This window comes from Balaenoptera physalus, assembly GCF_965194825.1.
Source record: "Balaenoptera physalus genome assembly, chromosome: 2".
NCBI lineage: Eukaryota > Metazoa > Chordata > Mammalia > Artiodactyla > Balaenopteridae > Balaenoptera > Balaenoptera physalus.
Window position 1 is genome coordinate 108,263,723 of NC_138883.1, and position 26,606 is coordinate 108,290,328.

General features: G+C 43.1%; 2 protein-coding genes across 15 annotated transcripts in view; one reads left to right on the plus strand and one right to left on the minus strand.

Moving 5' to 3' along the window:
* The window catches only part of APH1B (aph-1 homolog B, gamma-secretase subunit), a 112,579-nt gene that overhangs the window by 28,930 nt on the left and 57,043 nt on the right, over window positions 1-26,606 (plus strand). For 4 of the 7 annotated variants that reach the window (XM_082448192.1, XM_082448195.1, XM_082448193.1 and 1 more), the window contains exon 6: window positions 5,710-5,904. In XM_082448192.1, the coding sequence (XP_082304318.1) occupies window positions 5,710-5,877 (168 nt within the window). In that variant the 3' untranslated portion in view covers window positions 5,878-5,904. Of the gene's footprint in view, window positions 1-5,709; window positions 9,213-16,958; window positions 22,828-26,606 lie in introns of those variants that run through there. The other 3 variants (XM_082448196.1, XM_082448190.1, XM_082448194.1) reach the window with 2 other exon arrangements.
* The window catches only part of CA12 (carbonic anhydrase 12), a 74,057-nt gene continuing 57,210 nt past the window's right edge, over window positions 9,760-26,606 (minus strand). Inside the window, exons 9-11 of one of the 8 annotated variants that reach the window (XM_082447111.1) lie at window positions 26,236-26,268; window positions 25,280-25,367; window positions 24,307-24,523 (exon numbers count right to left, since the gene is read on the minus strand). In XM_082447111.1, coding sequence (XP_082303237.1) covers window positions 24,454-24,523; window positions 25,280-25,367; window positions 26,236-26,268 — 191 coding nt within the window. In that variant the 3' untranslated portion in view covers window positions 24,307-24,453. Of the gene's footprint in view, window positions 12,798-13,490; window positions 16,245-23,586; window positions 24,527-25,279; window positions 25,368-26,235; window positions 26,269-26,606 lie in introns of those variants that run through there. The other 7 variants (XM_082447117.1, XM_082447116.1, XM_082447113.1 and 4 more) reach the window with 7 other exon arrangements.

A 26,606-nucleotide genomic window follows, 5' to 3' on the forward strand; every position in this document is an offset into this window, starting at 1 on the left:
GCCCCTCCTGCCATCTCATTGTGGCTTCTCCTTCGTCTTTGGATGTGGGGTATCTTTTTTGGTGAGTTCCAGTGTCCTCCTGTCGATGATTGTCCAGCAGCTAGTTGTGATTTTGGTGTTCTCGCAAGAGGGAATGAGAGCACGTCCTTCTACTTCGCCATCTTGGTTCAGGGCCGTAAAGTCAAATCTTAATGGATAAAACACTGGCGAGAGAGTGCGTTAAAATATTAACAGCTTTCATCTTTGGGTAGATTCTTTTATTCTTTACGGTTTTTGGCATGTTCCAAATTTTCTACTGTGTACACTTTAATAAACAGAAAGGAAGTTGCAAGGAAAAGGAAGTATTCTTCTTATGGATCCAATTGGCCATTCATTCATTCAACAAATAGCCTTCTATGTTCCAGGCACTGTTCTAGGCGAACAAAACAATTTAGTGAAAAAAAGAAAGACCCTGCCTTTACCATCTAGTGGAGAGAGAGACAGTAAGCAATAGACATAATAAAAAGAAGTTTTATAGTATTTTAGAAATTGATAGGTGCTGTGGGAAAAAAGGGAAAGTAGAGCAGGTTAAAAGGGTTCCAGATTGTGTGGGCTGGGGATGTTGAATTTTTGAACTATATAGTCAAAAGTAGGCTTTATTGTGAAGGTGACATTTGAACAAAGAAGTGAAGTTGGCCATGTGGCTGTCTGGAGAAAGAGCATCCAAGACTAAAACAGCCAGTGGCAAAGTCCTAAGACTAAAGAACATGCTTGGCATTTTTATGGAAGTGAGGGTGGCCAGAACCCGTGAGCCTGGGGAAGTTAGTAGCAGATACTGTCACAGATTTGAAGCTGGGGACGGAAGTAGAGGTTGGAAATGAGAACCACATCTAGATAATGCAAGACTTGAGCTTTTTACTGTCAATGAAATGGGAGTCATTGTAGGGTGTTGAATACAGGGACATGACTTGAATCACATTTTAAAAGGATCATTTTGACTGCTGTGTTCAGAGTAGACTGTAATGGGGGAGGGGATTACAGTCATCAGGAGAAGGATGGTGACAACTTGGGTGAGAGAGCAGTGGAAATAATGAGAAATGTTCAGATTCAGGACATATTTTTGAAAGTAGAGCCAACAGTATTTCCTGACAGACTGGATAAGGCAAGGGAGAGAAAGAAGAGGAGCCAAGGATGTCGTCACAGTTTTTGGCCTGGATAACTAGAAGGATGGAGTTGCCACCAGCTGGGATGGAGAAGCTTGTGAGGGAGATCAGGAGTTCTCTTTGGGCACGTTACCTTGGGGGCGCCTCTTGGACATTCAAGTGGAGAAGTCAGTTAGGCAGTTGGATGAAAAAGTCTGGAGTTTGGGAGAGAAATCCAGGCTCGAAGAGATGATTACAAGAAGTGAATATAAGCAGAGAAGAGAAGAGGCCCAAGGACTAAGGCCTGGGGCATTCCAGCCTCGAGATTGGGGCAAGAAGAGGAGCCAGCCAAGGAGACTGAGAAGGAGCAACTTAGTGAAGTAGAAGAGCACCAGGAGCCAGGTGTCCTGAAGCCAAGTGTGCTGAGGAGGAGAGAGGGATGGGCTGTAGTAGAGGCCAGTGGAATAAAACCCAGACTTCTTTGTTTGACATAAGCCTCTTACTGGTTTTACTGGTGCAGAACTTACCTCTTGCTGCTCTCCATTGTTCACATCATACACTCCATCTAAATTGATCCAGTGTGGCTCCCCAGCAGGGAGTGCCTTTGTTCATGCTGTTTTATCTGCAATGGCTCCTAACCTAGGTCAGTTTGGAAAACTCCTGAGCATTTCATGTGAGGCCTCCCTGGAAAAGGTGCCCATTTCTGACTCAGCACTATCACTAGCCCTTATTTATAGCTGTGTTATAACCCCTCTCCCCGGCCAGCATTATTTTATTTGATACAGTTTTTACATCTACCTCTCTAATTAGAGTTTGATCATCATTGATGGGACCTTATCTTGTCACTCTTTGTATCCTGAATCCAAGGGCATGTGCAGGCAGGGTGAGGGTGAGGACAGTGAGGTGCCTTGGAGGCACTCCCCCGCTACCCCTGCTGGGCAGAGGTGACAAACTGACCCAATCAGAGCCTCTTCTTTGTTAAGAAGAACCCATCTCCCCACCTTACCCGGACCCAGAACTGGAAGTATCCTTTCTTCTATCAAAGGCCAGTCCCTCCACTTGGGCTCCAGACCTAATTCCTTCCTACTTAAGGACTTTACTGCTTTGACTGTGCCCTCTCTCCTGTCTCACCAGCCTATCCCTCTCTTCACCAGCATATAGACATATCTTAAATAAAACTCTTCATTATTGCCTGTTCTCTTTCTAGCTATGACTTTTTTTTTCTGGTTCCCATTGCAGCAAAATTTCTCAAAGAGTTATCTCCACAAATTCTGTCTCCGCTTCTTCTCTCATGCTTCTAGTGCATTTTGCCTTCTGTTCAACCACCCTTCTAAGACTGCTTCATTTTTTTATACAGCAGGTTCTTATTAACTCCAAGTCTTTTAAGCTTGGTCTTCCTCAAGTCTTTTGTATCTCATTAAATAGCACCACCATTTACCTAAAGCCAGAAACATGGAAGTCATTCCTAGCCTCTCCCTTTCCCTCACATTCCATCCACCAGCAACTCCCATTGTTTCCTATCATCTGCTCTCTCCATCTCTACCACCATCACCCTGGACTAAGTCACCAACCTGTACTCTCCTCATGCAGTGCAGAGTCTTCCTAACTAGTCTCCCTACTTTTACCATAGCCTCCTTGAATCCATTATCTGCAGTTTAAAAAATCTAAAATCATGGGAATTCCTTGGTGGTCCAGTGGTTAGGACTCGGCGCTTTCACTCCCATGGCCCGGGTTCAATCCCTGGTTGGGGAACTAAGATCCCACAAGTGCAGGGCGGCCAAAAAATAAATAAATAAATAATCTAAAATCATTCAGCTCCCCGACCTAAAACCCTTCTGTGCACCTCCATTGCACTGAGGATGAAATTCACACTCCTCACCAACATGCTGGGTAGCTGGCCCCTGCCTTCCTCTCCTATCTCAGTGCTTGCCCTTCCATCCCTACACATCATTTATATCACCTCTCAGGTTCTCAGCTGCAGTGAACTCCTTGCCCTCCTTTGGTTCCCTCCCTTGGTCTACACCAGGCTGGCTCCCTCCTCCTAGTCTCAGATTAAATGCTGCTTCCTCAGCACCTTCCTTGACCCCCCCCATAGGTAGATCGCCTTGTTCTTACCTATGCTAGCACCATCTCAGTTGTAGTTATTCTGTCCTAGCATTCACCACAATTTGGAATTATTTATTTGTTTCTTCATTCATTACTTGTCTCCCTTACTGGTATATAAGCTCCATCAGGATAGGCACTGTGGTCTTCACTAATACCTCACAACATCTTATCAGCAGTTTTTAAATGAACTTTTGGAACCCTCAGCAATTGTGCAGCTGAAAAAGATGCTGTTCCCTCATGTTCCCTTAATACTAAGGATTTTTACTAAAGTAACCTGGACTTGTCTCACTTTCTTGCTAACTCTAAGAGCCCGTTAACACAGAAGTGGTTAAAAACTGGGCCCTGGTTATGTAACATCTATCTTCTGTTGGGTATTTCATTAGGTCTGGCTTCTGATTACCTTCTAGGGTTGCCATTTGAATATATTGGGTTGGCCAAAAAGTTCCTTCAGTTTTTAAGTCAAAATAAAAGACACATATTTCATTTTCACCAAGAACTTTATTGAACAGCGTATTCACTGCTTTGTTCCACTACCTTTTGCTATTTTTCAGGCAACTTCATAATTCTGTCTTCCTAAAACTGATTATCTTTTTGAGCAAAAAACTGTCCCAGGTTCCTTTTACAGTCTTCCAGGGAATTGAAATTTTTTCCATTAAGAGAATTTTGTGAAGACTGAAATAAATGGAAATCCGAAGGTGCAATGTGTGGTGAATACAGCGGAAGAATCAGAACTTCCCAGCCAAGCTGTAACAGTTTTTTGCCTGGTCATCAAAGAAACATGTTGTCTTGCATTATCCTGATGGAAGATTATGCTTTTTCTGTTGACTAATTCTGGACGCTTTTCGTCGAGTGCTGCTTTCAGTTGGTCTAATTGGGAGCAGTACTTGTTGGAATTAATCATTTGGCTTTCCGGAAGGAGCTCGTAATAGAGGACTCCCTTCCAAAACCACCATCTACACAACATCACCATCTTTGGATGAAGACCGGCCTTTGGTGTGGTTGGTGGTGGTCCATTTTGCTTGCCCCACGGTCTCTTCTGTTCCACATTATTGTACAGTATCCACTTTTCATTGCCCATCACAATTTGTTTTAAAAACAGAACGTTTTCTTTATGTTTAAGTAGAGAATCGCATGTGGAAATACAGTCAAGAAGGTTTTTTTCACTTAACTTATGTGGAACCCAAACATCAAAGCGATTAACATAACCAAGCTGATGCAAATGATTTTCAACGCTTGATTTGGATACTTTGAGTATGTCGGCTATCTCCTGCATGGTATAACTCTGATTGTTCTCAATTAATGTCTCGATTTGATTGCTGTCGACTTCAACTGGTCTACCCGACCGTGGAGCATCGCCCAGCGAGAAATCTCCAGCACGAAACTTCGCAAACCACTTTTGACATGTTCGATCAGTCACAGCACCTTTTCCATATACTGCACAAATCTTTTTTGCATTTCGGTTGCGTTTTTACCTTTCTTGAAATAATAAAGCATAATATGCTGAAAATATTGCTTTTTTCTTCCATCTTCAATATTAAAATGGCTACACAAAAAGTCACCAATTTTGAAAAGTCTTTTTTTAAATGCACGCTGATATGACAGCTGTCACATACAATCTAACAAAATTGTTTTGAATGAAGTTAAAGACAACTAAGTGCTACTAGAGCCACCTTACGGAAAAAAAACGAATGAACCTTTGGCCAACCCAATATTTTCTCTCCACAGACGCAAAGAGAAGCTTGGCAGCCAGGTTACATTTCCCACCTCTAAAAAGCTGTCCTTTTTCTCAAGGCAAATAAACTCTCTGCATCTCGGCCTTCCTGCATCTTCACCAGCCCTGGGCACTTCCCTGCCCATCCTCAGCTAGACAGAGATGCCCCCTGCCTCACTCTAGTCAAAAGCTCTCCTACACGCAGCATCTTTTCACTGTGGGAGCCAGATCTGGCTTCACTTTTCCTAGCTGCCTAGCCTGTCAAGTCCTGAAATCTGAGATTGTTCTTCTATGAAATGGGCCCTTAGCTCACAGGTTATCATCGTGGGACTGGAATGTGTGACCCAGGTGATAAGTACACAGCACAGCACCTCGGGCACGCTCGATGGCCCCTCCTGCTGCTGCCCTCAACGTGCCGCGTGTGCCATGGAGACCAACACGGAAGACTTGGGGAAGCTGGGACAACACTGACTCTGCCCCGTGTGGCAATGATTGTCATCAGGACTATTCTCAGATACCCTGTGCCAGAACCTGTCATAAGCTCCTTACTGGTGTTATTTTAGCTTCACCTCAGTCCCATTTCACTTACACAGAAACAGACTTACGGGCTAGTGTCTGTTGACTAGGTTAGTCCTATGTGTCTTTGTGGGTGCATGACATACATCTCATGTTTGGTGAAGCACACCCCAGCTATTGAAAGTATTTCATATTTTCCTTTTTCTTTGGTTACTCCACATGTTTAATAAGCTTGCTGTTATTTTCCCCTTGCAGACCTTCATAAGTCCTTATTCTGGATTAAATCTGGTGTTGGCATACATCATCCTGGTGCTCACGGGCATCTGGGCCTTCTTTGTTTCTGGAGGCAGCTGCCGAAGCCTGAAACTCTGCCTGCTTTGCCAAGACAAGGACTCCCTCCTCTTCAACCAGCGCTCCAGATAACCTCCAAGGACCAGCGCTTCTCAAACAGTAAGCTGCCTCTTTAGAGGAAGCGCAACGGTGCCTTTTTCTAAAAATCCCTTTTCCTGGTGGAATTAGAAAAAAACCAAACTATCTAGATACAGCATGGCTTTCATGCAACAGCTTTCTGAAAGGGATTCATCAGTGGTGTGCAGCCAGGCTGCACGTTAGAAAGAACTACCTGGGGAAGCATAAAGAATACTGATTTCTGGACTCCACCCTCCAGATTTAATTGGTCTGGGCATTTGGTGACTTTTTAAAGCTTCCCAGATGACTCCGATGTGCAGCCAGGTTGAGAACCATCGGTGTCCAAACAGGAACTTCCTGAGAACACCGTAAGTGAATAAGAATCAGATGTTTAGCTGTCTCTTAACTCAGCCTGCATTGGGCAAGTAAGCATCTGAAGGTCAAATCCTGGTTAGCCTTTGTCTTTTCAAGTTTTGAAGTCACAGAAGGCTAAAGGGCTATCATCTCCGTGAACTGTTTTCACGTCCTTCACTGGTACCCTGTTTTATGAGAACATGGTAGGCCGTGCTTCTAACTATAATAATACATTGCACTGACTAACTATGATCATTTAACCAAAGTAAGCTATTGATTAATGGACTGTATTCTCCTCTAGTTTTTTCATTCTCGATTTTGCTTGTTTGAAGCATTACATTACATTACATTTTTGAGCATAGATTATGTTTCTTTAACTAAAAACCAATTATTTTCCAACTTCCTGGGAAGATGATATAAAACCAAGAATTTTTGTGCAACTTCTGTAAGTCTTCCCTGAGCTCAAGGCTTTCCATGGGCTCTGCCCCAAGGCAGTGTTTACCAGCTGAGCACTTGCCGGACTAGTTGAGTTGAAGCCCATGTTCTGTCTCTGAGCAGCTCTGCAAGTTGCTGAGTGATGTACCCTGGAACAGGCTTCCCTGGAGCTGGCAGAAGTTTACGAAAAGCAGGAGGAAAACAAACCAGTAGGGTGGTGTTGACACTTATAATTTGCTCCTGTGATATTAACTAATACTTCTCCCCAAATGGTGTAGTGAAAAATTGGAAATATGACTTAAACTGCCAAATTCCCGCTTTTAACATAGCCCATATAATCTTTAGATCTTGTAAATGTTTCTGGGTTTTGCTGACAGATACAGCATTCCCTTTATAGGAATATATAAGATGTTTGTTCAGCTTCCAAACAACGCTTTTGGTTTCCTTTGTAAAGAGTAATTGTTCCCAGTTGATGGCTTTTAGGAAGCTGATGGTGTGAAATGTAAATTCCCTACACATTTAAGTGAGAAGCTCAGTGAATCCCGTATGTGCAGTAGAACAGCCAAAAGAAATAGAAGCAGCAAATGAGAGGGCTCACCAGTGACGTGACCGATGGGAGAATTTGACAATACTGTGGTGGGGAAGAATAACAGACATGTTTAAAATGGAAACGCAGCCAGTGTTTTGGGTTAGCCACACATCATTCCAGGGACCAGAACCTTACACGTGAACTAGACCTTTATCAGAGAAATTCCCTCTCATGTTTAAATTATTTGAATTTTTCAATCTAGGGATTCAGGAGCAATAGGGTTTCTCGCAAGGCTGTAAACAGTCCCATAAGCAATTATAGTTATTCCGCTAAAGCTTACTTCACCACTAATACCAATGTTTTTGCTGGGGTTTACAATTTTCCACCTTTTTACAAGATTTTCTTTAAACTAGGTGAGTCATAGAAGAGTCAAGGACATAGAGACTGGATAGTGAAATCTATTGTGCAGAGTTGAGGGGAACAAGATACCCACTGAACTGGGCTTCATTCCTATTGGAGCATGGTGTTCTTTGATGAACAGGATAAGAAAAATATAGAGTTGGCTATTACTGTTGACATACACATCTCTTTAACGGATAGTCTGGTTAAATATTTGCTGATCTGTAAAGTGTAGAAATATCTGAGAATATTAATAATACTCATGCTTGAGCTCTGAGGATGTCCTGTGTGCATTCATAGTTTAATATTAGGTAAGGAATCTGGGATATTGTGACATCTCATTTATAAAAGCATCTCGGGCAGGAAGAAAATTTTCTTTGATGGTGAGACTGTTGTCTTAGTTCTATTTAATAGTTCATTTAATAATCCTTGATTACCTATGAATAAAGGAACTTTGTAATTCCTTATTTCTCTTGTGAGCATTGCCATAGTCAGCTTAGGCACTGTGATTGCAAGTAGCCTTATTTGCCTAATGCCAAGGAAGCCCGGGGGAGAGTAGTCTTCCTCTGTTGTGTGTATATATTGAGATGTGCTTTATTTTTTTAATTTTTATTTTTTGCGTTTGTTATCTCTAATGAGCTTTCTGAGCCCTGATAGTACTTGGAGAGGAGTTGGTGGTGGTAATCTTGTATGTTCTCCTCCACACGAGGCTTTCTCAGTTTGGAGGGAAGTGTGGCTATAGTTAAAGCTGACCTTGGAATGTGAATGCTGTTGCAGCACCTGACTCTGTTGCCATGTGAATAATTGAGATCGATTTTGGTTCTCCAATAAATTTGTGTTTATTTTTAACTCATCTGAATTAGCAGTTGTAGTGGGAGGAGTTTTGTTACCCTTGATCCTAGCCTGTGTGACTGGCAATATAGTAGCAGCCTCTTTTCGAGCAGCTTAGTGAAAACATGGCTGAAAGGAATAAATGCTATCTGAAGACTGTATAGAAGATGGCTTTTGTTCCCAATGTTAATATTTTTCTTCTCAAGCACATTTCATTGTTTGCTGAGAGTGGCAGGTACACGTCAAAAGTGCTAGGTGTTCTTATCCTGTAGAGTTGGTACAGGATAAGGAGTCGTGACAGAAGCTTCCTCTTACCTGGTCCTCTTCCCGCTCGCCTCAAACTAGCCCCAAGACATGGATTAATGGTCAGAGTGGGCCTGAGGGCTCCGCGGAAGCCAGGGTGGCAGCCTGTCTCAGGCATCAGCAGCCCACTCCCTGAGACGGGATCCTTGAGAGTGCTAGCTTTCTATTTGGCTAAGTTTTTCCTAGGCCGCACCATTCCTAACTCCAGGTAGATAGATGTCACAACAAAACAATCTCAAAGTTCTTCGCTTAGAGCACTTTGTTTATGATTGCGATGTTTACATTTCTCATTTAATAAAAGACTTTACTTCATTCCGTTAAATTTTAGTGTTTAGAGGGGTGGGCACCGTCTGCATGTACAATACGTATCGTTTTATATAAGTTACACTGTTATGTCCTGTATACTTGCAATGTCAGGCCTTGTGTTCAGTACACGATGCAATAGACTCTTTCCAGAGCTGTATTTTTCAGTAAACAATAAAAAGATTGTTTGTCACTACTTGTTTCTCACGTTTCCTCTTCTTTGGAATAGTGTATCCTGCAGTATTTGTTTTATAATTTTTGTCTCTTATAAAACTTGGCTGTACATTATGTTATTTGTCACCGGTCAACTCGGAGACTGTTTTCAAAGAGAAATCTTTGTTATCTGATTTAAAATTTATAAGGCCTGTTTTGTTTCTGTGTGTTCAGAAGCAGTTTGGTGCAGAGGAGTTGCCTGAGGTGTCATAAACCAAATGGAGGAGAATCCTCAAAGGTCCTGAAAGCCCTTGAAAAGTCTCCTAAGTAACTGTAAAATAGTGAATGTATAAAACATCATGGAATACTGGCTAAAGATGGGAGTTGGTTGACTAGGAGAGTACAATTTAGTTTCTACCCAGTGACCCCGAGTAGCCTATAGCGTCGTTTTGTTTTTTCTTCCCTTGGTGAGGAGTCAGTGCAGCTAAGGGGCTGAGCTTGGCCTTCACCATCAGACACGCTACACAGAGAATTGTTAGGGCCTGAAACGCAAAACCATGTGATGCCTTTTCACTCTGGTTTGAAATGAGGCTGCTCCAGGTTTATGTTAATTGTATTATTAGATGAAATATCCTCAGGAGTCAAGGACTCTTTGGTCTAACTTGTAATGGAAAAGGTGTACATTCCTCAGGTAACAGCCCAGATTCATGTACAATTTCTTTGGCCGTTCCACACTGAAATCGTGGCTCTAGTTTAATTGTTATTTGTTTGATATTTAGTTGGAACAGGGATTTCCCTGTGACCAGCCTCAACGTATGAGAAACCCCCAATGGAAAGAACTACATATTTTACCTTCGCCTTATTGAAAATGCTGAATAGAAGGAACCACTCCCTGGCTTATGGTCTCAGCCTTAGTAAAAGAATTGGGGATTTGACACATTCTAAGGGGACGACAGTAGATTATGAGCTCTGAGTGGCTCCTGACTTTAAGGTTCAATAATTAGTAGGTGGTACTTTTTGCTCAAGTGTGGGTCACTGTAAATCCTGCGTATACCTAATAGTAAATCCATACATATTTTCTGTGCTTGAGCAAAATCAGAGGTAGAGTCTACAGCATTTAGTCAGGGCTTACCATGCACAGAACGTTGTGTTAGATACTTTATCTTGTGTGTGTGTGTGTGTGTGTGTGTGTGTGTGTGTGTGTGTGAGAGAGAGAGAGAGAGATACTTTAAAAGGATGGAAAAGAACAAGATGGTGGAGATCTTTGTTTTTTAGGACATATATAAGGCAGCTACAAATGCACTACAAATTAGGAAATAATATAGAATAGCTTGAATACATAGGATGATACTTAAAATTTTTGGAGTGGATGAAGGGCAGGTGGGTCATGGAGGTATGTCAAAAAGAAAAGGTGGGGACTGAGGGCTGAACTCTGAGGCGCTCCACTTGACAGGAAAGGGCAGGTGGGGTCATCACTGAGGAAAGAAGGAAAACCAGGAGAGTGTGGTGGCCTGAGAGCCAGGGGGAAGTATGTCAACAGCTGCTGAGCAATGAATAAGATGAGGAGTAGGAACTGATTGCTGCACGTGGAGAGATGGAATTTTCTGGTGACTTTGATAAAAGCAATTTTAGTGTAGGGGTGAATGTCTAAATGGAGTGGATTATAGAGATTGGGAGATAAGGAAGTAGCCACAGCATGTAGAATACAGATAACCATATAATTATAGTAGGGGAATGGGATGATAGCCTGAGGAGGATGTGAGGGCAAGAGACGGCATTCTTCTTTCCTTTTCTTTTTTCTCTCTAACGTTGTACTGTAACAGCATGTTTATATGAAGATGGGGATGATTCAGTGGAAAGGGAAACATTGATGCAGGAGAGACGATAGTTGCCAAAGCAAAGTCCCTAAGTAGAGAATAGAGTGGGAAGCTTTTTAGCATTAAATGCTTACATTAGATAAGTTAAAATGTTTAAAAACAAGAACTTAAACTTCTACTTAAGAAACTAGAAACAGAGGAGCAAACTAAAGCTAGAATAAGCCGAAGAAAGGAAGTAGTGAAGAGAATAGCAGAAGTCAGATAGAAGGCAGAAAAAACAATGGAGCAATCAATAAAAGGAAACTCTGGTTCTTTGAGAAAATCAATACAATCGGTAAAGCTGTGTCCAGATTGATAAGGAAAAAAAGAGGGCACAAATTATGAGTATCAGGAATAAATGGAGACATCAATACAGCCTCTACATTATTAAGTAAAAAGGGAATATTATGAATAGCTTAAAGGCAGTAAATTAAAAACTTAAATGAAGTAGACAAATTCCTTTTTAAAAAAGCTCACTCAAGAAGAAATAGAAAATCTGATTATTGCTATATCGCTTCAGAGTGTTTTTTCTTGCCTTGTAATGTGCCTTGTGATTATTTATTGAAAGCTGTACATCATGTATTAGGTAATAGGAACTGAAGTAAATAGGCCTTTAGTGTAAGTTTTATGTCAGTCTGGGCAAGAGCTGGACTGTATTTAATGTCTGCTGCAGCTGTAAGTACCAGAGGCTTCAAGTTCCTCTCGTGTCCTTGTTGTTGTCTCCCCTCTTGACTTTGGGCTTCCCCTGTGCTCCTTCTCAAAGAAAGTCTATGTCTTGCGTATCTTTGAACTGTAACCCACTGTTTTTATATTGGAGCCCTACTGAGGTGGCAGTAAGGTTGGTGTGGGAGAGGGGCCATGTCCTATAATCTTAAGACTAAATCTCAGTTTTTTGGTGGGGCTACATCCCTTAACTAAGTGTGTCTTAGTTCTTTTCCTCCCCTTAGGTGAGACAGGAAGGCTAAAGGGGGCTGGAGTGGGAGAAATGCCCTTCTTCTAGGTGGGATAAGGCTCTTGTACTGTCTTTGCTCCTGGAAAGTAGGCCTTTGTTATGGAGAACGCTCTGGTCATATTTTACTTTTTTTTTTCTTTTTTTAAAAATAAATTTACTTATTTAATTTTGGCTGTGTTGGGTCTTCGTTGCTACGTGCAGGCTTTCTCTAGTTGCGGCGAGCAGGGACTACTCTTCGTTGCGGTGCGCGGGCTTCTCACTGTGGTGGCTTCTCTTGTTGTGGAGCACGGGCTCTAAGCGTGCAGGCTTCAGTAGTTGTGGCACGTGGGCTCCGTAGTTGTGGCTCACGGGCTCTAGAGCACAGGCTCAGTAGTTGTGGCACATGGGCTTATTTGCTCCGCGGCATGTGGGATCTTCCCAGACCAGGGATCGAACCCATGTCCCCTGCATTTGCAGGAGGATTCTTAACCACTGTGCCACCAGGGAAGTCCCTCTGGGCATATTTTACAATGATTATCCTTACCCTCTCCCTGCCAGAGCCACAGAGGGCTCTTCACTGAGAATTTGGCAGGTCTCCTGGAGGTAAAACCCTCAAAAGTGTGGGGCTCTTAAGACTCTGTTCTAGACTTAGGAATTTCTCACTTTTAAGCTATTCCATACTTAGGCTCTAGCAATTTGTCAAAATTAGCATTTAAGTGTCCCTACCTGTTTGTGGCTCCACCAACTTCTGCTCTAGGTAAGCAAATCTCAGCTGTGGCTCTCTGGATTCACCTGCCTCTCCAGATTTCAGGATGATGGCTTGTCTTGAGACCTCAGTCCTCTAATGGGGGTGAGAAACATTACTGATTTTCAGTTTGTTTAGTGTTTTCCTTTTCTTTTCTTTTTTTTTAAACATCTTTATTGGAGTATAATTGCTTTACAATGTGTTTAGTGTTTTCTTATTGTAAGTGTGAGAGTGACAGCTTTCAAGCTCTTTACATGTTGGAGCTAACCAGAAATCCCCAAAATCTATTAAAGGCATCGAATTTGCAGTTTACGTAAAGAAATTCCTAGAAGGCTTCACTGAAGAATTCTACCAAACTTTAATAAAACAAACAAACAAAAAAGGAGATATGTTATAAAACTGTAGTAATCAAAACAGTATGGTATTGGCATAAAAACAGACACATAGAACCATAAAACTTCTAGAAGAAAACATAGGCAGTACTCTCTTTGACATCAGTTTTAGTAGTATTTTTTTGGATATGTCTCAAGGGAAACAAAAGCAAAAATAAACAGGACCACATCAAACTAAAAAGCTTTTGCACAGCAAAGGAAACTATCAACAGAATGAAAAGGCCGCTTAATGGGAGAAGATATTTGCAAATAATATATCTGATAAAGGGTTAATATCCAAAATATATAAAGAACTCATAAAACTCAACATCAACATATGTATATGTGTGTGTGTGTGTATGTATGTATGTATGTGTCACATCTTCTTTGCCCATTCATCTACTGATAGTCACTTGGGTTGCTTCCATATCTGGGCTATTATAAATGCTGCAATGAAAAAAGAAAAAAGAAAAAAAAAACCCACAAACAATCCAATTAAAAAACAGGCAGAGGATCTGAAAAGACATTTTTCCAAAGAAGGCATTCAGCTGGCCAACAGGCACATGAAAAGATGCTCAACATCACTAATCACCAGGGAAATGCAAATCAAAACCACAGTGATATATCACCTCACACCTGTCAGAATGGCTGTGGTCAAAAAGACCTCAAATAAGTAGTGTTGGCACAGATGGGGAGAAAAGGGAACCCTTCTGCACGGTTGGTGAGTATAAATTGGTGCAGCCACTATGGAAAACAGGATGGAGGTTCCTCAAAAAATTAAAAATAGAACTACCATATGATCCAGTAGTTCTACTCCTTGGTATTTATCCAAAGAAAACAAAAACACTAATTAGAAAAGATATATGCACCCCTGTGTTCATTGCAGCATTTACAATAACCAAGATATGGAAGCAACCCAAGTGCCTATCAGTAGATGAATGGGTGAAGAAGATGTGATACATACATACACACACACGCACACGCACACACACACACACACACACACACCATGGAATATTACTCAGCCATAAAAAGAATGAAATCTTGCCATAACAGAGTTATAGATACAGAGAACAAAACAGGTGGTTAGAGGAGAGGGGGGTGGGGAGAGGAAGGAAATAGGTGAGGGAGAGTAAGAGATATAAACTTCCAGTTGCAAAATAAATGAGTCATGGATATGAAATGTACAGTGTGAGGAATATAGTCAATAACTATGTAATACCTTTGGGTGGTGACACATTGTAACTAGATTTATTGTGGTGATTATTTTGAAGTGTATAGAAATAACAAATCACTACATTGTATAACAGGAACTAACATAGTGTTATAGGTCAGCTATACTTCAAAAACAAGCAAACAAACATACAAACAAATGGAAAAAGATCAGATATATGGTTATCAGAGGTGAGCAGTGGGGGGAGGGGGAGTTGGATGAAAGCAGTCAAAAAGTACTACAGAGTTGCAGTTTTAAGATAAATAAGTGCTAGGGATATAATGTACAACATGATAAATATAATTAACGTTGCTGTACATTATATATGAAAGTTAAGAGAGTAAATCCTAAGAGTTCTCATCTCACACACAAATTTTTTTGTTTCTGTAATTTTGTGTCTATATGAGATGATGGGCGTTCACTAAACTTACTGTGATAATCACTTCGTGATGTATGTAAGTCACATCATTATACCGTACACCTTAAATTTATACAGTGCTGTGTGTCAATCTCAATAAAATGAAAAAAAAAAAAGAATTGTTTAGCATATGGTAGAAACAGCATGTTGCTGTTTGTCATGTTTAGCATGTTGTAAGCAGACAAATCAGTACAATCCTTTTGGGTGGTAATTTAGCAAAATTTATAAAATATCTATAAGATTTTGAGATGTGCGTTTTTTGAGCCAGCAGTTCCTTTTCTAGGAATTTATCTTGCAGAAATACATCTGAATACATAGGATCTTGTAATAGTCTTGTAACTGTAAGGAATTTGCAATGAACATCTTTCAACAGAGCTTGGCCTCCAATTGCAGAACGCTTTACAGCCATTAGAAAGAATGAGGATATTTGGAATATGTTAGAAAACAAAAGCAAGGTATAGACCATTCTTCCATTCAGTAAATATTTTTTATGCCAGACATTGTGGTAGATACCAAGAATACAATAGTGAAAGTAGGTAAGATCCGTTTATTAAATATTTAAAAGTGAATGTTAACACACAAACATACATAACTATGACTATTTTGGGAGTTAGGATTATGGGGGACTTTTGGCTTTATTCATAATTAAATATTTGTATTTTTTAATGAGCATATATTATTTTTTTTTAAATTTGGAAAACCTCTTATTTAAAAAAAATATTGGTCACAGCATTATTTATAGTAGCAAAAAGCTAGAAGAAAAATATTAATGTTTAACACTAAGGAAAAGGTTAGACCAACAAATCCATCCAAAGAAACATTATCCAGCTAATAAAAATTAGGTTTATAAATATTAAATAACAATATGCTATCATGTTAGTTACTTAAAGACTTTTTAAAAGTGTCAATACATAGAAAAAATATCAGAGAAAAACACAAAAACATTAGTAACATCTGCATTAGAGAAGAGGTGACTTTAAATACACTTTCCATTTCTCTGCATTTCCAAGTTTCCTTTTTTTTTTTCACACACACACACTGTATTTCATTTTTACAAGAGATAAATAAACTGACACCAAGCATTGTACATGGATGACCACAACAAAAGCAACAATGATTGCAATTACCAAACACGAAACACACTCATACTATGTCATAATATTGACATTCAGTCCAGTAATCCTCCACTCTAACAGCTCCTTTACTTTGCAGTGAAAATTGATTTGTATATTCTTTGCCTCTGAGTCCTTGTGGGATTTTTTTTTTTATATTCAAACAGAAAGTCACAAAAATTATAATCATCCTCATCAGTTCACTCAGTCCCATGTAATTAATTTTTTTTATCTTGATCTTTTGTTTTGCACTTTTATGAATTCATTAGTTTTCCATTAGAGTTCTGAAAAGGCTTATTCATTCAGTTCAGCAGTACAGTCAGTTACCAGAAACCTGTACTTGTCAGAGTCTTTTCCATGAATTTCTTGAAGATGAAACCCTTTTATAGGAACATTTTTGCAAAAGCATCAGAGTACACCCAGAACTGTCTGTAAATGACAAGGCTTAAAAATGACCACGGTTAAAGATTTGATGAAAGTTCATAATAATGCAATTGACAAGGAAATTTAGTTATTTCTGAGATATACATTTTAAAGTAATAACTAGAATTATGACTTATAACATTATACCAGAACATATAAGATTTTTAGAAATTGCATGTAATGTCTGAAACATTTATATTAACATATTTCCATACAAATAACCCAAATAAAGTTTAGTATTAGTTGTTTTGTTGGTTTGTTTGTTTTTTTATACTGCAGGTTCTTAGTAGTCATCAGTTTTATATACATCAGTGTATACATGTCAATCCCAATCGCCCAATTCAGCACACCACCATCCCCACCCCACCGTGGTTTTCCCCCCTTGGTGTCCATACGTTTGTTCTCTACATCTGTGTCTCAACTTCTGCCCTGCAAACCGGTTCATCTGTACCATTTTTCTAGGTTCCACATACAGAGCATATATTATTTATGTAGTCAGACAAAACCGTAATCTAAGCACTTCTATGATTTCTTGTTGTCTTTATTAGAAAGTGTATATCATAAAAGGCCTTTCACACTCTGATCCCAGCCACTTTCCTGCCCCCCACCATTCCCTGTCCTCCCTTCCCAGACATTTTCAAACACATCCCCGAGGCCTCTGTTTACGATGCACCGTGAGCTCTCAAACCTCCACATCTTTGTTCTTGTTTTTCGCTCCAGGTAGAAAACATCGTATTCCTCCTGCAAGGTCCTGCTCAAGTGTCAGTCTTTGTGAAGTCTTTCCTGATTAGACTTAGAAAAACAAGTGGCTTTTTCCACTGTGATTCCTTAACACATATATATTTTTAAATCAAGGAATAATTTACATACAGTAAAATGCACCGATCTGAAGCATACAGTTGGATGAGTCTTGACAAATGTGTACGCCTGTGTAACCACCACCCCAGCAAGCTATAGAATGTTTCCTGTTCCCCAGGTCGTTCCCTTGCTTCCTTCCTAGTCAATCCACGTACCTTCCACAGAGGCAGCTGCTGGTTCCAACTTCTATCACCGTGGATTAGTTTCACTTTTGAACTTCATAAAAACGGAATAACACAAAGTGTACTCTTTTGTATCTGACTTCTTTCCTCAGCATAATTTTCTGAGATTCATGTCTTGGGGTATATCAATAAGTTGTAACTTTTTGCTGAATGGTATTCCATCTTATGGAAGTACAGTTTGTTTAGTCCTTCTTCTGTTAATAGACACATAGCATCTTTTCATACTACTCTTCTATATATTATGGTTAATGTTTTCTGTCTGTCTCCCTAAATGAGATTGTGATACCAATTATCTATCTAAATCGTGGTTGCACTTAATTTGTGCTTAGCAAACAGTGGTTGCTCATTAAATCTTTGCTTTTGAATAAGGAGGTATGAGAAAGAAAGTCAATTGGAAATTACTTTGAATGATAGAAGAGAGATAAAGGAAAACGCTGTTTCCTTATAACACTTTTGACACCAGAAGTGTGGGTTTCTCTACACCAAGCAATTCTCCAGTCCTCGGTGGACACCAGCTGGCTGTTCTACCATTTAACTCAATTCTGACACTAACTGTCCAGAAATATTGCAGACCCCACAGGTTAAGGACTCAATCCCACAGGCCTGCCCCCACTTTAGACATCAAGTGCAAGTCCCAGGTTGTCACTTGTACTTCTGACTGTAAGTTACAGGTTCCCATGACTCCCTCCTCAGGTCTGATAATTTGCTAGAAAACTCAGGTAAACATTTACCTACATTTGCCAGTTTATTATAAAGGATATTAACAAGGGATATATTAACAAGGGATTATTATAAAGGATATTATAAAGGATATTAACAAAGGATATTAACAGCCAGATAAAGAGGTCCATAGGTGAAGGTACGAAGAAAGGGCACAGGACTTCCATGCCCTCTCTGGGAGCACCACTATCCCAGCGCCTCTGTGTTGGGAGCATTCTGAATCCCATTGTTTAGGGTTTTTATGGAGGTCCCATTATGCAGATGTGATTGATTAAATCATTCCCCATTGGTGATTTTTTTTTTTTTATAGATTTATTTATTTTTTGGCTGTGTTGGGTCTTCGTTGCTGCGTGTGGGCTTTCTCTAGTTGCGGTGAGCGGGGGCTACTTTTTGTTGTGGTGCGCGGGCTTCTCATTGTGGTGGCTTCTCTTTGTTACGAAGCACAGGCTCTAGGCACGCGGGCTTCAGTAGTTGTGGCACGTGGGCTCAGTAGTTGTGGCTTGCAGGCTCTAGAGTGCAGGCTCAGTAGTTGTGGCGCACGGGCTTAGTTGCTCCGTGGCATGTGGGATCTTCCCAGACCAGGGCTCGAACCCGTGTCCCCTGCATTGGCAGGCAGATTCTTAACCACTGCGCCACCAGGGAAGTCCCACCCCCCACACACACACTGGTGATTGAGCTCAATTCCCAGCCTCTCTCCCCTCCCTGGAGGCTGGGGGTGGGGCTGAAAGTTCTAACCCTCTAGTCACATGGTTGGTTCCTCTGGAAACCAGCCCCCATCCTCCAAGCTTCATCACCTCTTTAGCATCAGCTGAGGTGTGGCTTAAAAGGGCTTCTTATGAATAACATTTAGGAGCTTTGTGCCAGGAACCAAAGACAAAGACCAAGTACATATTTCGTATTATATCCCAGTATCACAGGAGATTAATCCAGATTTCACCCAGTGGCTAAGAGGGAGTGATGAGCTCCTGACCATGCTTGTTCTCCATGAAAAGGATGTACCATATTCAACTTTTCAAATGGAAAACTTTTCAAATGGTTATGTGTCGAGTGGTTGGGAAGGAGAGAAACTAAGATGCATGAGACCTGTTGGATGTCTAGGTAGCTTGGGAAACTAGTTTCAGCAGATGAACTAACTGGTTATGTTACCTGCCTCACCAGAAGAGTCTTTGCTGCTTTCAGAGAAGCTGGTCAACTCTGTCATCACCAGCACAGAGTTGCTATAGAGGTCTCAGTGTGCCCTTGAACCCGTAGGCCCTGTGTTTATTGTCTTCATAGCGGGTGATTAAAAGTTAATATTTGAAACAAGTGAACTCGAGCAGAAATAATGACTTTGACTTACAGTGTGGAGAGGTCATAGTGGCCCTGTGAGTAGAGATCACGCTCCTTCTTGGGCTCCCACCCACAGGACAAGTCCCAGAGAAGTGTGCCAGGCCTGGCCAGGCTTCTCCTTTTTTTTTTTTTTTTTTGACATCTTTATTAGAGTATAATTGCTTTACAATGGTGTGTTAGTTTCTGCTTTATAACAAAGTGAATCAGTTATACATATACATATGTTCCCATATCTCTTCCCTCTTGCGTCTCCCTCCCTCCCACCCTCCCTCCCTACCCCACCCCTCTAGGTGGTCACAAAGCACTGAGCTGATCTCCCTGTGCTATGTGGCTGCTTCCCACTAGCTATCTATTTTACATTTGGTAGTGTATATATGTCCATGCCACTCTCTCACTTTGTCACAGCTTACCCTTCCCCCTCCCCAGGCTTCTCCTTCTTGATGGACCAAGGGGATAAGCTCTGAATGGAAATGCCAGGATGGGGCAGGATGTTATTTGGCTGTGTGGTTTTTCTTCTTCTTCTTCTTCTTCTTTTATGGCTTTATTGAGGTATAATTAATGTAAGATAAATGACACCTATTTAAAGTATAAAATTTGAGCCGTTTTGACATATGTAGAGAAACCATCACCACAATCAAGATAACGTACATATCCATCACCTCAACAATTTTCCATACCCCTTCGTAATCCCTTCAGCCACCACCTCATCCCCAGGCAACCGCTGATCTGCTTTCTGTCACTATAGTTTAGTTTGCATTTTTAAGAATTTTATACAAATGGAATTTTTATATGTGTGTGTTTGTTTATATTTGTGTGTGTATTTATTCCTTGTCTCCAGTTCAGCTTCAGGAAGAGAGAAAGTTCAGTGCACGTGTCCCTGGGAATTTGGTTCGCTGAATTAGAGGTGAGGGTAACATCCCGGGAGTTAAGCTGACTCCTTTGTCTGCTGGCAGTTGGCAGAACTTGCTCAGACTTTTCCGGAGCAGATGGCAGAGTTTAATGTTATGAAGCAGATTGGAGGCGGGAGGTTGTCGTTGATTTTCCAGAAATTGTTGGCACAAATACCTTTAGGGCCTTTATCCTGTGGGGTTTTATGACGTTGTGGCATGATTATGATAAGCATATGGCAAATTCTATTACGAGAAGGTGTTTCCGTGGCACCGGAGCTGTGGAGGGTGGACCCTGCGCTGCCGCTGGAGATCAGAGCACTGCGGGAGCTGCGTGGCCTTGGCTCAGCCCAGAGCTCCAGCCCTTGTTTCGTTTTCCACTTATAAGATATAGGGGCAGCGCTCCCTCTTTCCCTGGGTTGTTACATAAAGGCGTGAAGGTGCGTCGAAACAGTCAAGGGTTTACAAGCGGGAGGCGTTACTGAATCCCCGGTTGACCTGCAGTCATGATGATATGCTGACCTGCAATAATTTTTTTTGGTGAATAATTCCATACCACAGAGCACTTTGGCCCTTGTTTCTGCCGTCATTCTATAGTGAAAGGGCATATGGGTGGGGCAGAGGGACTCTCCTCTGCAGTGATGTCTCGGCCTCGCACCTTTCCCCTACACCCTGCGGCAGTTGAATCCCAGCCAGAGGACCACGTAGGGCCAGGCGTGCCTGCCCGCCGTGTCCAATGTGGATATGCATGGTGACGCCAAAATGGTACCCACTGCCCAGGAGGCACCTCTGCTGCCCGGCAGGTGGCCCCGGAGGTCTCATTTCCTCCTGTAAGTGGGTCTCGAGCTTCTCCCCACATCTCGAAGGAAGGTGACTCCTTCTAACGTGAGGGACAGGGCACAGCTAACAAGTCAAGAGACTCGGGTTTCAGGCATTCGCCCCCTTCAGGATGGCAGGTTCCAGTAGAGAATGCTTTCGCACCACGTTGCGCGGCACGGGAATGTTCAGACTCCGAGGAGATCAGGAGGGGGTGTTGGGGGCACAGGGGTCAGGTAGCACCTGGCACCTGGCCAGGGTCCTGCAGCGAGGTCCCCGGAAGTTAACCAGGCGCCCTCATGCCCGCAGCGGGAGCTCCTGCAAAGGCAAGGACGCCCTAGGCCGGGTCACTGCTGAGCACCTGGACCCCAGGGCGTGGCTGAAGGGTGTGGCCAGAGCAGGGAGGGCTGGGGACCCCCGGAAGGAGTGAGGGGAAGGGGTGCAAGGACAAGGGGAGCCACGCCTAAGGGCTGCTGGCCTGCTTCCCTTGGGCCTGATTTTCCGTATGCCCTCTTTTCTCCCATCCTCCATATCCACCCTCTCTGGATTCCCCCATCTCTGTATCCTGTCCCCCATCCTCACCTTCCAGAGCTTTCTTCCAGGGTTTATTTTGTGTGCAAGTCATCTAGGTTTAACCCTTCCAAAGGATATGTCAAAGGAGGTTAGGGTTCCATATCTGCACAGTGGCTATACTGGCCACTGGCCATGCGTGGCTACTGAGTACTTTGAATGTGGCTACTGAAACTGAGAAACTCCATTTATTTTATTTTATTTTAATAAATTTAAATTTAAAAGCTGATAATTGATTCAGTTATTTGGAAAACTTTGTGTTTGGAGCAACTTGGGTACGTGAATATGCTTTTTCAAAGGTAAATTTTTATGAAATCTAAATATAGATCAGATATTTTCAATGAAAATTTAGAGTTGAGTGAAGGGGAAAAGAATTTAAGGTGGAACCTAAAATGGGATTAATAATCAATGCAGCAAAGTCCTAGAATGTTTATTAAGGAAATAAGTGTAGGTTTTTACCATTTGACAGTAACCAAACAGAGCAAAGAGACTGAAGACCTCCCCTTCGTGAGAGGCAAAGAAGCCAGGGCCTTCCCTGTGTCCCTGCCCCGGCCGGGGCCTCGTCTTTGTTCCCTTCGCCTGCTGTGCGCCCAGCTCAGCACCTGGGCCCTCCCAGTGGTCAGTGGGAGGCAGAGGAGCTTCAGCAGCGCCTTCCTGTAGAGGCAGCCAGTGGCAGGGAATGAGTGAGAACCTGAGGAAAGCTTTCCCAGCTGCAGGGCTGGGTCCTCAGGAGTCCACACGGAGTAGCAAGGAGGGTGACATTGTTGATCCCTGGAGCCCTCTCCCTGGCTTTGTTTTGTCTGAGCCAGGAGGGCCGAGAGCCCAGCCTGTGCTGAGGAGGGAGAGGGCAGGAAAACTGTCACTGTTTTCACCTCCCCCATAACTCTCCCTTTTTATGAACAGCCATTGTGCCAGGTACAATGGTCTCTCTGTGCTCTCACAAAATCTGTCCCTAAAAGCTGTAGAGAGCTCTTTGAAAGACAGCCTCACAGCTCTGGAGTGGTTTTTGTTGGTTTCTGATGGGCAACTTTGGGACGAGGCCGAGAAAGCATCGTCTAATTCCCGCTGCTCAGTCCTGAGGGCTGTCGCTGCTGTCATTTGATCAGCATCAGGCTGGTGTGCTAATGGCAAGGCCGGATGCCACCCCTGGCTCCAGGGCTGTCAGAGGTCTCATGCACGCGCGCGCGCGCGCACGCACACGCACGCGCGCGCACGCACACACACGCACACACACACACACACGCGCACGCACGCACGCACACACACACACACACACACACACACACACACACACACCCCCGAGTCTCCATCTGTAACTCCGCCTAGCAAACAAGCTACAAAGACATAAGGCTCGCCATCACTACAAAACGTTAAGACAGTAGAGAAGAGAGAAGACTTCTCAAAGTCAAGGGAGGAGGAGAGGGAAAAAGATGATCTAAAGAAACCTATGCTTCAGGAGGACATCTCATGCTGTCAAAATGAGAGTGGGAATCAGAAGGTTCTCTGTGAACTGCAAGGTGCCAGCCAGGAGAGGTTGGTGGTGGGGGCCTCCTTCTCAGTCATGGAACTAACTGGTCTCTGCTGGGCTCTTACATCGGTGGGCGGAGAACAAAGGAGTCATGTCATCTCAGAAACTGTCTTTGTCACTTGGAGGGAAGACCATGAAGGATCTTTGCAACATTCCATTACTTCTGGTCCCTGAATGCCATGATGCCAGCCCCTGCACAGATAACTTGCTGCTTTCATAGTTTGAAAATATACTTTAACTCAGCCATGGCTCCATATCTTCTTCCAAGTCAGAGAAGTTGGTAGGTCCCAATTCCAGGTTGACAGTAGGGACACAGACCACAAAGGTGGCAGAGGTAAAATTTGGGCAGGAGAGACAAAACTCTTCAACCATTTTGCTTCTGTTTCCTTTAGACGCAAAAGCAGCTTAGGTCATCTCAGAGTTCATGTCTCCTCGAGGAGAGAGAAGGCAAAAACACATTTTCAAGGAATAGCCAAATTATTTATAAAATCCGTAAAGTATGAAACATAACGACACCCCTGACAGGAGGTTGGGTCGGGCTTAATATTCTGTCCTCGCACTTGACAAGCAACTTCTGATTCCAGTTGTCATTCCAAAGTGAGACTCTTCCAGATCTTACGTGTCTCCTCTCTCTCTGAGGTCCATTCAGTGCGTCTGATTCAATTGTAAAGCAATTATACTCCAATAAAGAAGTTAAACAGACAAACAAAACAAACAAAGGGCAGGACTTGGAAAATGCCTCTACTATATTACAAAGAATATCTCTTGTTTTCTTTTTGTCTCGGACACCTTGACACTTCCTGTTACCCTCGTCCCCCCAGCTGTAAGGTCAGACTAAAGGTGTTGTCATAGCAGAAGGAAAGCAGACAACAAGCCCTTCCCTGGGGAAGGAAACTGAGTCTCAAGAGCGGAGCCTAAGTCTGAGCGCAGAGAGAGTCCGTGTGCTGGTCTGAAGGCATGGATGAGAAACAGAATTCCCGGGACACTTGAAACCACGTTCAGGTGAAGCCCCGGATAAGAGTGTGTTCTAACCAGTAATAGCCCGCAGCGGGCGACGGGGTTTGTGCTCCCAGAATCCGGACCACTTCATGGTCTCACACTCGCGAAGCAGACAGCTCAGACCTCCTACCTCCGAGGCGAGCTCTCCCCATCCACGCTCCCACTGGGGGTGGCATGGCATCAGGATGGTGGGGTCCCCCAAGGGTCTGGGGTGCTTGTGGGTGGAACTCCAGAGAACCCTCAGGTATTTCAAGTGTCCAGGGAGCCACAGCAGGTTGTGTCCAAAGCCAAGTCCTTCCTTGGACACGCCTGGGCATGCCAGGGCCTCAGGCATGGGCCTTCGTCTCCTGCTTGATGGCCGGTTTGTAGATGACTCCTTTGTTGGCAACTTTTTTGCTGCTGGAACAGCAAGGACACATGAGTGTTGTTAGTCAAACTGGAAAGAGAGGCAAGAGCAGCCCAACTCAGCTATGGAATGAGGCAAGTCAGATTCCTCTCTTGGAGACCTTTCTCCAGTTCTGTTGGTCTTGGGAGGAAACGCCCCCCAATAAAGCATTAACCAAAAGGGAACCTGTTCATTTTTCAACTGTTCCCTTTTAACGCTTGACGATACTAGACCTGCATTTTGACGAAGGTCTCATTACCACCCTGCTTCAAATCTCTGATTCCTACAGGGTTTCTGATAACCTCTTTTTTTCATACCAGGAAAAATAAATTAGGTTTTAGGAAAAACTAAACATGACAATAAAAACACAAGCAAAGGGCATCAATGTGAGTAAGAAATCAAAAAATTTCCCTCAGTTTTCTTCTGGGTTCAGAGAAGAAAAACCAGATGTCAAGATCTTAGAAAGAAGACAGCCTTGGCGCTTGTGTGTAGGTAAATGGGGCCTCCCTTCCAAATCGAGAGGCTCGTCCAAGGTCTCAGCAGTGGCAGCAAAGCTGGCAGACGCACCTCCAACTCTGAGCGCACTGACTCTTGAACCACCAGCACCCAGTGTCTCACTGGATCAGTGGTGTTTGGGAAATGGCACTCCTAGGATAAGTGTTGGTACAGGTGACAGGGCTCTTCGTTCTGCAGGCCGCCTTTCCAAACAGATCAATCCTCATGGACACAAAGCCACCCACTCCCATCTTGGGCCCAAGCCAACTCACCTCTTCTTCCTTCTGAAAAGCCAAATGGATACTGCCAGGACAATACTGATGCCCAGAACGCCAGCCAGGGCCACAGAAAGGGCGATACCTGTTGAGGAATAGTGCACACTCATTACAATCCTCCCTTCCCCTTCATCTCATCCCCATAGCACATGTGTGCACAGTCAAGTGACAGCTGCAGAATCATCCACAGAAAGGTGTGATTTCCCCATCTCTGTTCTCACGTTCTGGTCTTTGGCCTAGCAGGATTGGCTGGAGTACTCACAGGGGGCCATTCGCAAATTGTAGCGATTCTCCAGCAGGGTTTCTCAAACTTGCACCAGCATCATCTGAAGAGCTTGTGTCTAATGTAGACTTTTTTTGAGCCCAACCCTCAGAGACTCTGATTCAATCTGGAGTTAGGCCCAGGAATCTGCATTTTAACCAAACACCTCTAGCTGATGCTGATATATGTGGTCCATGAACCACACTTTGAGAAACCCTGGGCTACAGAATAAGAACTTATTCCATTTTTGCTTGCTGGATTTAAGGCCCCTTGAGATGCCTCTTTATCAGCTTTGGCCCCAAGTTCCATTACACAGTCCTAAGCAGTCCAAAACAACCAGGGCCCATTGCCAAGGTCAACTGGCTGGTCACCCAGCCTCCATACTGGGCTTAGGCCTAGTTTTTAGGCAATGGCTTCCCATCCTGGCAAACAGAAGGTCTTGGATAGGCTCTTTGAATGTACACATGCTATAAAGTGATTAGGTCGTTCATCAGGGGAGCATTTGATTGGCCGCTCATCTTTAAATCAGAGAGTGACTTGAGGGTAAGACACACAGTGAGGAGGGGGTCAGGAGTCAGAGTGATAGCACGGAGAAGCAGAGAGGATGGGCTTGAAGAATCACAGGCCCAGATCACACCGAGAATCACAGTGATCACCCAGCTGCAGCATGCACGGCCGGTTGGCCACGTACCCAGACTCAGTCCTGTGTACGTAGGGTCTGGCCCTTCAAAGGGGAGAGGAGAAGACTGGAAATTAACCGAGTCAAACCCTGGCAGATTTGACCAGTGTGTTGAGCAAAGCTCTACCTTTTGTTTGGGTGGAGGTACAGGGCTGATGCAGCCCTTTTGGGGATGTTCACTCTTGGCTCAGGTGCCTGATGGGGTAGAGGGAATTGCCCACCCAGGGAATTCACACCGTGATCCCTCCCTCTGATGCTCCTTTAATCACAACAGTCTCTTTGCGCGGCTAAGACTTCAGGTTTTGATACAATATGGCCAACTTGGAGGGTGAGGAAGGGTGAGAATCAGAGTCTACCTTGGTGAGCTGTCATCTGCTTCTCTG